This window comes from Carassius carassius, chromosome 37 (genome assembly GCF_963082965.1).
Source record: "Carassius carassius chromosome 37, fCarCar2.1, whole genome shotgun sequence".
Taxonomy (NCBI): domain Eukaryota; kingdom Metazoa; phylum Chordata; class Actinopteri; order Cypriniformes; family Cyprinidae; genus Carassius; species Carassius carassius.
Genome location: NC_081791.1, coordinates 13729953 through 13745589, shown reverse-complemented (window position 1 = coordinate 13745589; position 15637 = coordinate 13729953). Strand labels below are relative to the sequence as shown.

Below are 15637 nucleotides of genomic sequence, written 5' to 3'. Positions count from 1 at the left end.
GCTCTCCACTGGCCTCCCCCTCTCCTTCTCTATCATTTAGCGGTTGTAATCACATCAGCAGATTTGGCACATTCGTGATAGAAAAGCGGCAATTTCACGTTATGGTATTACAACTGTCAAATTATAACAAAAAATACACATTCTAAGAAATGAGATATGACCAGATACCATCTGGTCAACGCTACAGACCTCGGCCAGACACAGGAACAGTTTCTTTCATCTCTTGAACACTTAAAGGTTTACTCCTCCCAAAAATGAACTTTTTGTCATTAATCACTTACCCCCATGTCATTCCAATACCCGTAAAAGCTTTGTTCATCTTCGGAACAAAATGTAAGATATTTTGGATGAAAACCGGTAGGCTTGAGACTGTCCCATAGACTGCCAAATAAATGACAGTGTCAAGGTCCAGGAAAGTATGAAAAGCATTGTCAGAATAGTCTATCTGTCATCAGTGATTCAACCGTAACTTTATGAAGCGACGAGAGTACTTTTTTGTACAAGAAGAAAACAAAAATAATGACTTTATTCAACAATTCCTCTCCTCTGTGTCTCTCCAAATCAGTGTAGCGCCATTTTGGCAAATCTGAGCTGTACGCAGATGGTGTATGCTCCACACTGCGCCGATGCGTTGTCTGCTTTCAAACCAAAGCGTAAATACACGTAAAAAAAACATATCCTTGTGGCGCGGCTGATACAGAATAGCATACGCCATCAACTTTTACGGGTTTGGAGCAACATGGGGGTAAGTGAATAATGACAAAATTTTCATTTTGGGATGGAGTATCCCTTTAACAATAATCTTGGTACACACAACATTACCTATTTAAGGCCATACTTGTTTACATTTCAAATTTGCACATATCATACCTGTACTCAATTGTCTACAATTTATTTATTTTTTGTACATTGTCTATTTTTTATATTATTCTTTTTATTATCTGTGTCCTGTCTTGTCCCTGTCATTCTGCTGCACTGTGCAGCTTCTGACACTAAAACAAATTCCTCATATGTGTAAACATACCTGGCAATAAAGCTCATTCTGATTCTGATTCCGAAATGAATTGTGAATTTTATTAATATTAAATCGTCCTCCTTTTCATCTCAAACTGCCACTGGTTATTTCTCTAACTCTGCGAATTAGAAACAACAGTAAAATACAATATACCGTGATTTAATATTTGAGGCAATAGAATTAAAGTGAGAAATACTGCACAAATCTAATAATCAAATGTAGAAATGTTTTGAGACCTTTATCGGATCAATATATTAAAGGTAGGTCGCTGCTGAATGATCATCGACTGGCGTGCGACTTCCTGTGAAGTTGTCAATCAAATTAACTGTAGCCAATCGGCTTAAAGGGCGCTGTTTTGTCCATATTTCTGATTGGGCTGCAGAGCGCTCACGCGCGGTGACGTCACCACTGGTACCATAGCAGCAGCTGCAGCGCGTGAACATGGCGAACATCAGAAGTGTCAAGGTGAGAGGGAAAGTGAATGAATTAATGGAAATGTACTGGCTCAGAAAAGTCACCTGTCCTGAAGTTCAATATTTCAAGATTGCTTTGCAGCTCGTTTTAGTCTGCCCGTCGTTGTGTGGTTGTGTTCCGCTTCTTCTCACTATATTTCGAAGCTGTAGCCGCTGTGCTAACTACTTCAGTGGAACTTCTGTGCAGTTATGAGAGTGATTGATAGACGTAAACATAAGAAACAATGGCGATTAACCAGCTTTGCTCTTACTTATTACATTATTATTAAATTCCGGTGCTGTAGGCTTAAACATCATCGGTTTGAAGCATATTGCAGTTGAACCATGACCGAATTGTGTTTGTTGTATAATCATGAAACACGACCAAGCTCCATGCAGGCTGTGTTCCAGTGTGACCTGACTGACTGTGTGCCGTGGCAGGGTATGGTGGGTCTGGTGACAGGAGGGTCCTCTGGTTTGGGCAGAGCCACTGTGGAACGGCTCATCAGTCAGGGGGCCAGCGCTGTGATCCTGGACCTGCCCAGCTCAGATGGACACAAGGTGGCCGCTGCTCTCGGAGACCGATGTGCATTTGCCCCTACTGATGTGAGTGACACTTATTGTTAATGACCTTTTGATATTTTCCACTTTCTCTTCTTGCTCTTTTAGGCAGCAGTGCTTGATTTGGAAATATGAGCTATTTGTTTTCTTCTGATTGGGCTTTTGTTTTTTAATTCAGGTCACGTCGGAGTCAGATGTGAGATCGGCTGTGGATTTGGCCAAGCAGAAGTATGGCAAAGTGGACCTGGCGGTGAACTGTGCTGGGATAGCTGTGGCTGTGAAAACATACAACTTTAAGAAGGACCTTCCTCACAGTCTGGAGGACTTCACTCGTGTTATCACTGTAAGCCTCATTGTATTTACAGTGCTGCCTGAACCTCATGACACTGGTTCATATTTCTATAAATGATGACCATTTCAAATATCCTATAGCAGCTGTCTTTTTTCACTGTAAATTTTGTCTCTATTTCTCTAAAGCATCCATCTTTTTGAGATGGGTTAAATCTGAAGACAGGTAATGCCATGATATTGCATAAAATATAATGTTTTTTTTGTGTGTGTGTTTTTTTTTTTTTATCTGTTAAAGGTGAACATCGCTGGGACTTTTAATGTGATCAGACTGGCTGTAGGGGAGATGGGAAAGAATGAGCCTGATGCGGATGGACACAGAGGCTGTATCATCAATACAGCCAGTGTTGCTGCTTATGATGGACAGGTATATCAGCTATACACGAACGTTCAAAAGTTTAGGGTCTGTAAGATGTCTTATTATTTATTTTACATTTATTTTACTGAGGCTGCATTAAGTTGATCAAAAGTGACAGTAAATGCTTTTATGATGCTACAGAAAATTTATATTTCAAATAAATGCTGTTCAATTAACTTTCTTTTCACTGATAATAATAATACATGTCTTTTTAAGGTGGGTCAAGCTGCGTACTCTGCATCTAAAGGTGGGATTGTGGGTATGACACTTCCTATTGCTCGAGACCTTGCACCAATGGGGATCCGTGTGGTCACCATCGCTCCAGGTCAGTGCCCCTGAGATTCATATTTTGTTTCTAAACCGAAGGATCTTTTCATTGTGTCCCATCATTGCTGTATGAAAATTCATTGTTTGATAGGCATATAACGATTCATTCAGCTCGGGATGTGATATGATTTTTTCACATTAAATTTTTTGCAATTTTTTTTGTGAAATTTAAATATCTTTTGTCAAATGACAAAAATAAATTGAAATGTAAAAAAACAAATCCCAAATCAAATAAATAAATAAATAATACAAATCTACATATAAAAACTTAACAAATGAAGGCTTTGCATGGGCTCTTTCCTCACTTGGATTTTTTTAAAGGGGTCACCTTGCACTCTTACAGGAGAATTGCCAAAACAAGAAAAGCCATGCTTGAAAAAACATTTTCCGAAACTTATATGAAGCCAGGAGGAGTGTATTTGGAATTACTCCATCATGTTTAAATCGTTTTGTGAAACTTTGGCCATGTTTAGCATGAGAATTGAACTCTTTAACAGTGTAGATAACTCAGAATGCATGAAATAGCAGGAATTTCTCCTTGTACAGAAGATGCATTTGTAGAAAACAGAATGGTCTGATTTAAGCTTCATGAAATTATGCTACATAAAACCACATAAAGCATACAGACTGAATAAGAACGCAGATTAACTCTCTTGACAGCAGGTGGCGCTTATGGAACAGCAGCGAGACAGCATTTCCTTTGTTACTGCTGTTAACAAAACAGCGCTGTGCTTATAAACACTACTTTAGTACACATTTTACAGAGGCAAGATGGAAATAAAAGATTATCTAAACTTTTTCTGATTGTAGTTAATTGCCATCGGAGACACATTCATATAAAACAACACCACAAATTGTATTGCGGTTAGATTAACATCTCATCCAACTTGAATCGTCACATATTTTTATAAATTTTCAGGGTACATCTCTACTTCTCTATTGTTTGAACACAGTTAATAAAGTATTTTTTATTCTTTTTGAGACCTTTTCAATTATATCCTCCATATCATTTTCTTTCCCTACAGGTCTGTTCTCCACGCCACTTCTAGCAGGATTACCTGAGAAAGTGCGAAGCTTCCTGGCCAGACAGGTGCCCTTCCCGTCACGTTTGGGAGATCCAGCTGAGTTTGCACACCTTGTGACTGCAATAGCAGAAAACCCCATGATTAACGGCGAGGTGATTCGCTTGGATGGAGCCATCCGCATGCAACCCTGAAAGAAAAAAGGAAACAGAGTAGAGAAACTCCAGTTGAAATATCCAAAACTAGTCTGTGACCGAAGACCTAAACTTACTAAGCTTTTTCAGCATAAAGTTAAGATACTTTGTATCTGAGAGAAAGTGCTTCCAACTCCAAAGAGTGGAAATCTTGTAGATTTTTCAACTTGAGTCTGTCTTGTATTTATATACTGACTGCAATTCTGTGCCTCTGAGGTACTAATGACTGATGACTGATGTGTCTCCATAGTAAATGCATTTATACAATCAAAGTTGTACAGGAGTCAAACAATGTCTCTGGTATCCATGTATCTTTGTGTGAAATAAAATATGTAAAACATAATGTGATGAGTTTTAATGAATTAATATTCGCTGATGTAGATAAGCTCATGGATCACCGCAGTGAACTAAATACAGCTTCAGGAAAGATGATCAATATGCAATGTTTTGGATTTGCCACTTTACTGACAATTATATCACTATTATATCAGTGGTTCTCAACCAGGGTGCTGGGACCCACTAGCAGGCCTCAGCATAATTTAGATATTATTCATACAGTTCAAATAAAATCTACTGCTGTTAAGTGTTGTCACAAATTATGACTTCGATACAATACCAGACTAAGTTACCTTGATAATTTACCAAAACCGAATAAATGACAGAATGTCGAATGTAAAGTTGTTATTTTTAATATTATTATTTTATTTAAACATTACTGTTTGCCAGTGTGATTGTTATGCTTGTGTATAGAACTATTTGCAACACAAGTTAAAGTCAAGTAAAATCAAAGTAATTTTTATTCTCATTTGCTTTGTAAGATTCTGATGGTGAAAATTTTCATTTGTCAAAATGTTTTTATATTTATTTTGTATTTATTTTTAGACCGTTTTCCATCCTTGTAAGTAATTTTATTTCACAATAACAATATATCTAAATATAAATATTTTTTCTGGTACAGAAAAACTTAACAGTAGCATACAAGTAGCAAAGATACTAGGCCTACACAAACTGACTAAGGAAACATTTTACTGCTCTAAAAAAAAGAATCACTGCTCTTTATGATACTCCAAAATTCTTCTCTTTTCCCTTTGCTGTAAAATGACACTTTGGGGTCTCGTTCTTGTTTTTTTTTAAAGATATATTACGATCATTTTGTGTCTGCGTATACTACCAGAACTACCAACAGAGGGCAGAATTGAGCTTGTTTTGACAATCAGGACAGGAGGCTCATACAACTTGCATGTGATCTACAGTATGCTGTGACTGACAAGGTCAAAGATCTTTAATTGCAACAGCATTAAAAGACTTGTAAATGCTATTTTAGATAAGTTAGATAACATTCTGTATATCTTTTACATGAATAATTATATCTGTAGATCTTTGTGGATTTTTGTGGCTTTTTAAGTATCAACTACACAGCACATAAGACTCATCACCAGCCAAAAAAAGTAAAACTGGAAAATATTGGCAGCTGTGCACAAAAGTCCTGCTAAATCCTTTACTGAACAGATTGTGCATAATTAAAGTAAGCCCAGATTGATGTTGGTAAATCTGCTTCAGACACACACACACACACACACACACACACACACACACACACACACACACACACACACACACACACACACACACACACACACACACACACACACACACACACACACACACACACACACACACACACACACACACACACACACACACACACACACACACACACACTGATGGATTTCTGTCCACAGGGTGGCAGTTTCAGTTCACCCTAAAATCTACATGGGCCATATTAACACGATTACACTTCAGAGGTTAACAGTTCTCACAGTTACCATTTGGTTTTGAAATATGCAAGGATGATTCATATTTTCTACCATCCAGTTTACCATTTTGTTACTATGTTGTTTTATTATTATTATTATGTTTTCAATTTTATCTACCATGCACAGCACACTCTGATATTCCAAACCATATGGAATGGGTCAAACATACATTTGTGGAGTGTGCAGTGAAACATCAGGTTGAGGCGAGTGGTTTGAATCATGGCGGATGGTTATTGAGTGTCACTGTGTTGTTTCACTTCACTCTGATGTGTTGCCCAACGTCTGCTCCATCATGTCATGCATCTATCTGGGGGCCGGGAGTTAGGACAGCTTTGATGGACACTTGCTATCATCCCATAGATCTCTGCACTGTCAGGAAAATTACTTTCACTATTAACAGTGGAGCTCTGGCTTCCGCAGAGGACAAACTGAGGTTGTGTGAAGACAAGGTTAAAGACTGAGGGGTGTAGGAAAGAGACGACCTGGTGCTTGTTCCCAAAGCAACTCCAGAGCACACTAACAGACCGATTCATCAATATGCATTATTAATGTGCTCGGGACAATCCCCCCTGGACTGTGTAAATATGAGAGTTTGGGTGTAGGCTAATCAGAACACAAGACCGCTTGATGCTGAACCTCTAGAGGGCAGACGGCACAAGCATGCGACAACCTGATCTGCGTTTAGGAACACGTGCATCGACAGCATGAACATGCATCATCTGGATAACAGGCTGTCTCTGAAAATCCCTCAAGATATAGAAAATACAGTGCTTCATGATGATTTTATCAGCATAGATCCCCAAGAATTCATGTCTAGCCTGCTGTGTGCTCCATGAAGTAGTCTAAAGAAAAAACAAGGGATATAGGCTGAGACTCTGTTGGAGAGGGGGACAGATTTTGATCTGGTTGTCATTTATCTGGGTCAGCCAGACCGACCTCTTTTCCTCAATAAAACATAAACATGCATATGCACGTCTTCAGATATATCAGTGAGATATCAGCAGTATATTAGTGATATTGTGTGCAGATGGGTTACTCTTAGAAAACAGAGAAAAAAAGTTTAATTAAATGAAGCCTATTTTTAATTTTTTTTTGTAATGAGACTTAATCAAATTTTCTTGTCTATTACCATAATGCTTTTAGAAAAATACACACATACACAAATTGATTATTAAAATTTTGGAATTTATATGATAGTTTGTTATTACTTTGTTATTTCCACATGACAGTATAAGAATATAATACTGGTTTTTGCATTATGTTACTGGGATTTTGGTGGTATATGAACTCAGATATCATAATGATCCTAAAAATATGCTTCATTTTTTCATGCAATGTATTAACACTACTGCTCAAAAGTTTAGTCAGTAAGATTTTTTTTTCAAAGAAATGCCTACTTTCATTCAGCAAGGAATTATTAAATTATTTGAAAGTGACAGTAATGACATTTATGTTCATGATGTTAAAAATATTTGTATTTTAATTTAACCCTTTAAATGTCACCCCTATTTTTGAATATAGACATGAAAATGCACCATCCAAACTTGTTTTAATTAATTGTTTTAATTGATGAACAAATACATTTTGTAATATGATTTCCATGGTTATGCAATGTCTGATTTTAAAATGGTTTTTACATGACAAATTTTGAGACAAAGATCAGAACTCCTGTTATGATGTAGATTTTTTTTTCTATTATTGTTCACACATAATTTAAAACAAAAAACAGCTATATATATATATCTGTTTAGGAGTCCTTTGCAATATATATATGTATATATATATATATATATATACAGTACAGACCAAAAGTTTGGACACACCTTCTCATTCAAAGAGTTTTCTTTATTTTCATGACTATGAAAATTGTAGATTCACACTGAAGGCATCAAAACTATGAATTAACACATGTGGAATTATATACATAACAAAAAAGTGTGAAACAACTGAAAATATGTCATATTGTAGGTTCTTCAAAGTAGCCACCTTTTGCTTTGATTACTGCTTTGCACACTCTTGGCATTCTCTTGATGAGCTTCAAGAGGTAGTCACCTGAAATGCTCTTCCAACAGTCTTGAAGGAGTTCCCCGAGAGATGCTTAGCACTTGTTGGCCCTTTTGCCTTCTGTCTGCGGTCCAGCTCACCCCTAAACCATCTCGATTGGGTTCAGGTCCGGTGACTGTGGAGGCCAGGTCATCTGGCGCAGCACCCCATCACTCTCCTTCTTGGTCAAATAGCCCTTGATGCCTTCGGTGTGACTCTACAATTTTCATAGTCATGAAAATAAAGAAAACTCTTTGAATGAGAAGGTGTGTCCAAACTTTTGGTCTGTACTATATATATATATATATATAGTAGTATATATATATAGTTTGTCATGATTAGATTTGGATTCATTTGTAATATATAGTGAAGTTAACTCATATGGGTGACAGTAGAGAGGTTAAAAAACACCTTGAAAGAAACATCACCTTTAAAATATTAAGCAGCACATCTGTTTTAACATTGATAATAAGAAAATGTTTCTTGACCAGCTAATGATTAGAATGATTTCTGAAGGATCATGTGAAAATAAAAACATTTTAAAATATATTACAATAGAAAACAGTTATCGTAAATAGTGATATTTTACAACATAACTGTTTAGACGGTATTTTAGAGCAAATAAATGGAGTCTTTGTGAGAACAAACTTCTATATGGCGTTATAATGAATATATAACTGCATGAAGAAACATAAGCTTATTTTTAGCATAAAAATGTGACAGAAGAATCATACTTGGAGAGTCATTAGAAAGCACATGAGCAGAAACAGCTTTCAGACTTGGGTGTTTGTAATTAAACGGCACAGCGACGTCCCACTGAGACGTTCAATCCTTAATCTCCAGAGAATACTGCCGTGAGAGCGCTTAGGACAACAAGATCCCTCCTCCGTCAAAAGCAAGAAAAACAAACAAACTTTGGGAAACTCAAGAAAAACACCCCAGAAATCTTCAAGGGACGACTGCACCCACTAAAGAAACAGCGAAAGGATGATTCCCAGTCATTAAATCTAAAGAGTCCCAAAGATCTCAGATGTGTAGGACCATTGGCTGGTTTGCATATGAGCATTATCGCTCAATCCCACATTTACAATACCTTTCACATCCAACAATACCATAACCCAGCCTGACACTGCTCATTTACGTCTTATCCTTTAAGAAAACAAATACATTTGTCTGAAACATTGGATACAGTGTCTTTCTGGGACCTATTAGAGGCATTGTGTTGGTTTTATCAGTTGAGCGCAGGCTACAGTAGCAGTCTTTGTGCTGAGGGACAGTAATCCTGTATCTGTATGTGTATTTGTGCCCACTTGAGGCTTCGAGAAAAGAGGAGGGAATCCACTAATGCTGCCGATGCTGGAGAAAACAAATCAACACAGCAGGCCTCCAACCAGCCACGGCAGAACAGATATTCCCACGACATTCGGTCTATACAAGTGTATGCTCAAATAAAGCGATTATTCATGTCTGTTCCGACACACACATGTTCCGTATGGCTTGGACATCGATTAGAGTGCTTGTAGCTCGCAGGATAACAAACATACAAGGGCCACAAAGAATCACCTCCGGTGACTTTAATACCACTCTGTTATATATATGTTGCCAGCAATGGGATTCTTTTTATATTTACTGGGCATTCAGTGCACCATCAAGAGCCAGTTGTGTTCCTGAGAGGCTAGTGAGTATATTGTTTTCTGGATGGCCTTTGAAACAGCCTGTAATCATAGCTTTGAGAGCGTGATGAAGATCCAGCGCTCCTTTAGCAACACACACTGACTTCTGACCTCATCCAGCTCTTCACTGTAGCATGACCACAGAGCTGATAGAGGTTATCCGATTTAATCAGAACACAGTAACAGCCTCTCACGAGGGTCAGACACTGACATCCTCACAATACCGCTGCGGAAAAAGCTTTGCTTCTGAAGTACGCATCTCCTGAACACGGCGGAGTGATCTCTAAAGGGATCGGCATCACAACGGTGCCATGGTGGGTGTAATTTCTTTACAACCTACTTTGAGACTCGACAATGTGTAGAAAATCATCGAAATCATGTTATCGAAAAAGCATTTCAAACCGAGTAATAACATGGTAAAAAAAAATATAATTTGACTTCTCTTCTCATTTGGAGGATCTTATCTGATCTGTGTGATGCTCAAATCTTTATCAAAGGAATAGTTCACCCAAAGATGAATATTTGCTGAAAATGTACTCACCCTCAGGCCATCCAAGATGCAGATAAGTTTGTCTCTTCTGATTTGGAGATATTTAGCATTACATCACACACTCACCAATGGATCCTCTGCAGTGAATGGGTGATCCTCTGCATCATTATGATGTTTTTCATTTTTAAACTGTTGCTTTCGGCTAAAATACTAGTCATTTATCCATAACATTGCTCCAGTTCAAAACAGTTATATGTCAGTGGATTTTGAAGTAAGAGAATGGATTTTTTTCACTGGAGGAAGCATTATTATGGATTATGGACCCAGAAGCCACAGTTTGAAGTTAAAAACATCTTCATGATGGATTGGTTTCTTACAAACACGCTTTTCACTTCACAAGACATTAATTGATTGGAGTCTCGTGGATCGCTTGTGGGTTATTGTGATGGCACCCATTCACTGCAGAAGATCAATTGGTGAGCAATTTAATGCTACATTTAATGCTAAATTTCTTCAAAACTGTTCAAATGAAGAATCAATTTTTCTTTGATGGCATGAGAGTAAGTACATTTCTTATTGGTTGAACTATTCCTTAAACATCATCATGCAGTAAGAATCAACAATTTATATTTTTCTGGAACATTTCAATTCAAAGTTTATTACAAATTATTTATCCAGGTACATCATTATTTTTTTACACTGATCTGTGTGAGGCTCAAATCTCTATTAAAGTCACAAAATAAAAATAAAAACTATTTCATTGTTTATTATAAATTATTAATTCATGCACATCATTATTTTTATTGAATATTGCAATGATTACTATAAAATATTTGTGTATGTATTTATTTGTGAAATATTGCAGTGTTTATTTTAAATGCCTTATTAGTTTATATCGTTCTTTTTTTATTGAGTACTGCAGTGTTTATTTTAAATGATTTATCTGCATGCATCATTTTGATGATATGCTGCAGTGTTCATTGTAAATGATTTATCTGTGTACTTAATTCATTTGCCCTTATAATCTTTAATCAAAAATATTAACTTCCCCTCCCTCTCACACATCTCATCTCTAATGACGTGTGCACCGACATGATGATGGGACAATAACCCTCTCCTCTCCTCTAGCAACCTGTCACACACATGAGATTGCAACAATTAGCACTTGACAATGATCCAACCAATCCGTTCCCAATGGACAAAACAAGTCCCACCTAACATGTCTCCTCATATGAGAAGCTGTTTCACTCGGATATACATCAGTATAGGGAAGAAAAGACGACTGCAATTTCCGTTTCATGCTGACTTTAACATGGTGAACAGGCAGCCACACCGGTGACAGGTCCACTGGGAAAGAGATGCCAGCTTCAGATGGGGTTTGAGAGAACAGAAAGAAAAAAAACTGACACAGAGAGAAACAATTATGAGACATAGTGAGGCATGTCTGTCTGCTCTACCCTAAGGAGAGATTGAACCATCAACTCCGAAGCATAGATCTGTCATGACATACAACTGAAACTTAAAAATGTTTCAAAGTTTAAAATTATTTTCCTCATATGCCAGCTTGATATACAAAGTCTGTGAATGCTATGGCTATCAAAACATTGCTTTGTTTGAATCCAGCTGTAGGGCAATACTGGCTCAACCAGTGGCATAAGGTTGGAGGCCTGACTATCTCTTTGTTGAACCAATGGCAGACAAGGGAATATTCACTGACCTATGAGATTTTTTTTTTTTTGAGTGTAAAAAAATATTTTATTTACTGGTGTCTATAGTTTTTGCAATCTTTTTAAATCTCAGTTACACTAGACAAATAACAGAATGTGCTGTTGCATTTAAAAGTGCGAATACAACATATATTTGAAAGACGCTTTCATCTAAATGATATGCAGTTCACGCATTCCCTGGAAATCAATCCTGTGACCTTAACATTGCAGCATAGTGTACTGTTTGAGCTACAGGATATGTTGCATGCTTATATGTTAGACTTTAAACATGATAGATAGATAAATAACATTATGCATGCATACGCCTCCCAAGGTCTTTTATGCATGCAAAATCTGGATCATTTTCCACCTGCAAAATAATTACCATGTCCATTCAATTACCGTGTGCATCTGGATAATGAACACTGAAAATCATAACTTTGTTAATGAGAAGGTATCAGCATAAATGTGTATTGCTGGCTTGCATGAAAAGAAATGCATTTTTAATTTCAACAACTGCTGAAGTTTTCCACCCTTTTGAGCCGAATAATAGAGCTTACAAATACTCATCTCCAGCTGCGAGTCAGTGCCATGGAGCACGAACTGTTTTTATCCATTCATAGCAGCCTAACTCCAATTGCTTAGTATTTCAAAGACATCATTACCACAGTACGCAAGCATCTTGATAGTCTGGGATGTAGTCAGCGAGACTTCATTAGCAAAGCAGTTTCATGTAGAGATCCCAAAGGAGAGCAAAACTCAGATGCTTTCCATTCCTTCAGCAGGGTGCCATTCTCTCAAACTTCCCCTCGAGAGCAAGAAACTCAGGTTGTAAGAGTTGCTATTAAATGCATTACGGCTGGTCTGTTACACAACGCTCCTCGGAATACCAACCCCCCCCCACCCCCCCGCCCCCAAAGTTCAGGGTAAATTATGCAGAGGCTAATGTCATAACTGAAGTACAGTTTATACACGGGCATTTTTCAAACCCATCTACATGATTCATATCAAAGACACATCGCCGATGAATTAGTTACTGATCTGGGGATGAAGGGTTGATCCTGAATCACAGTTCAGCATATTTATATGCTTTCGCTTTTGCACCTGAATTGCCCTCAGAGATCCACTCAATTATCTATGCATCTATCTGTCTGCCACACCTTTTTTCTCAAACTGCTTTCGCACGTCTTTTCCACACATTTCAACTGAAACAAAACTCATAATAATATCGGATGGCATTGATAATCACCTTAGAGACCGGCATGAAAACCTGCAGCTGAATATAAAACACTTTTGCTCTAGTTTATAACACTTGTGTGTCCGATCAATTTTAATATATTGAAATCTATTCAAACAGAAGCTCAATTATGCAAAAGATGAATCTCATACAGGATATGCCAGTGTGACGAGTGGGGCGGGGCCGAGGGACATGGGAGCGAGGCCGGGGGAGTGATTGGAGATGAACTACACCTGTTCGTCCCACCGGTCTCTCGTCCTTCACTGTCGTCGCTCCAGTTTTATATCCTTCCATCTCCTCCATGGGCCTCGAGACCGGTGGGACGAACAGGTGTAGTTCATCTCCAATCACTCCCCCGGCCTCGCTCCCATGTCCCTCGGCCCCGCCCCACTCGTCACAGCCAGTAAGCCTCAAAACAGCCATCAGCATACTTAGGGCTAACGTGACCGACTCGAACATGCATGTAGACACACTTCAACTGCCCTGAAACAACTACTAGAAAAATATAGTGGATTAAAGTTTACAACAAGTAAATTAAGGTCAGAAATACTCATAGTAAAATCTCCTGAATTATATATATATATATATATATATATATATATATATATATATATATATATATATATATATATATATATATATATATATATAAAGCTTATAAGGGAAATTTTCAATTTTCACATTTGCACGTGTTATATTTATATTATTCATATTATTAACTTTCCACATGCATAAGTTCACATATAAATCCAAATGACCTTAATGGTTAATCAACAAATCATTTGGTGAACCTGTAGATTATTATGTGTGTTCATAAATGATCACAAATCGAAATAGTTAAACCAAACGTAATAATGCTATTTTATAAACTAGTAATACACTAGTACATGCACTACAGTATTAAATAGTATATGGTGTAACTGTACACATTTGTTAAAGTTCTTTTTACAGTTCTTCATTATTGACAGTTTAGTAATGAACAAATGTTGCCTATATTTGCACATTTCTAAATAAATTATATCGAGATTCTACCTTCACAAATCTTTGTTCTGGTAACACTTCACTTAAAGCCTTTATGTATAATGCATTCTAAAAGTAGTTTTAATGCATTAATTATGCCTTGTAAGTCACCTTATAATCTCATGAATAATTGTAACCACAGTTAATATATTATAACACTTATCAATTTGTTATTATACTGTGCATTTTAAATAGGGTTATAATTACTCACGACAAGATATAATGTATTAATATGAATAATAGCAACGCATTATACCCTTTCATAACCCATTCTAATGCATTATACATGATAAACTTTGACATAAATCAGTGTCATTCAAGGTACTGCTTTTGCATCTCCTCTGTCACAATAAAGCCAAAACAATATGATACAGTATGTATAACTTGAGATTGAGATCTTCTGTAATTTTAATATGCATTAGCTCTCAAAACATTATAAATGCAAAACAGGTGTTCTTCTACATGCAACCAATTTCTGAAATCGAAACTATTCAGTCAATTACACACAACTGTACAGCCAGCTCTGTGGAAACAAGACGATTGTTACACATTTCAAGTGTTCTTCAGTGAATGAATCATTTTGAGGAGAGGGAACAGATTAGCTCTCCTATCTCCTGTCTTCTTTGCTAAACTCGCTCTTCTTGTTGGAAATCACACACAGTCTGAAAAGGCCTTATTTATCATTCAATGTTGCATTGTTTCTAATGGGATCACTATAGCCAATATAGGGCAAAGTTTATACGTCAAATTTGCAACCAGTACTCCGTGACGTGAATGATTTAGTTGGACAGATGACATTTTGAGTTCCTTCTCCTTCATTATGTGATGTATGGAGTTCATGGACGCACTCTTTAAGAGAATAATTCACCTGACCAACAGCGCATGTCACCCGGGTTGTGTCAGCGCTGGCGATGAGATGACGAGGCTGCGTGATCCTGTATTCAAGAGTATGAATAGAACATTAGTCCACGTTACATGACTGCTCTGAATACATAACACTGTATGAAGACAGACAGAGGCATCCAGAGAGCCATCACCCCCCAAGCACTGAACTATGAAATGAACGCCTGTCCTCTTGCTCTTTGAAAGGCAGGTTCACTAGAAACTGGACAGAAGTGAATTTAATGATGTCTGAACAATGAAGAACCATGCCCTTGGTTTGTAAAACAATGTTGAAAAAGGAACTGGGATGCAGTTATCAGATAATGAATCCAGGTCGCTGGGTGAAGCAGGTCCATATTTGCAGCTAATGTCTTGGCCGAGATCCTAATTGAGTCCTGAACAATCTGGCTGGTGGAATGATCCACTCAACTAAAAGGATAATTAAAGATAAAGGGCTCCCATTTTTCTATTCAGCGCTAATGTAATTGTAAC

General features: G+C 37.3%; 1 protein-coding gene across 1 annotated transcript; it reads left to right on the top strand.

Annotated features, from left to right (window-relative positions):
- Positions 1-1397: 1397 nt before the first annotated feature.
- Positions 1398-4614, top strand: LOC132118071 (3-hydroxyacyl-CoA dehydrogenase type-2-like). Its single transcript, XM_059527589.1, has 6 exons — positions 1398-1480; positions 1909-2073; positions 2207-2371; positions 2615-2743; positions 2951-3059; positions 4087-4614. Exons 1-6 carry the CDS (start codon positions 1457-1459, stop codon positions 4275-4277), a joined length of 783 nt encoding a protein of 260 aa, XP_059383572.1. The 5' UTR covers positions 1398-1456; the 3' UTR covers positions 4278-4614.
- The last annotated feature ends 11023 nt before the right edge of the window (positions 4615-15637 follow it).

Excerpts from the sequence above, each read along its gene's own strand:
- LOC132118071 (XM_059527589.1), top strand. The coding sequence starts at position 1,457 with ATGGCGAACATCAGAAGTGTCAAG. Across the intron at positions 1,481-1,908 it reads CGAACATCAGAAGTGTCAAG|GGTATGGTGGGTCTGGTGAC; the intron begins GTGAGAGGGAAA and ends GTGCCGTGGCAG. Across the intron at positions 2,372-2,614 it reads ACTTCACTCGTGTTATCACT|GTGAACATCGCTGGGACTTT; the intron begins GTAAGCCTCATT and ends TATCTGTTAAAG.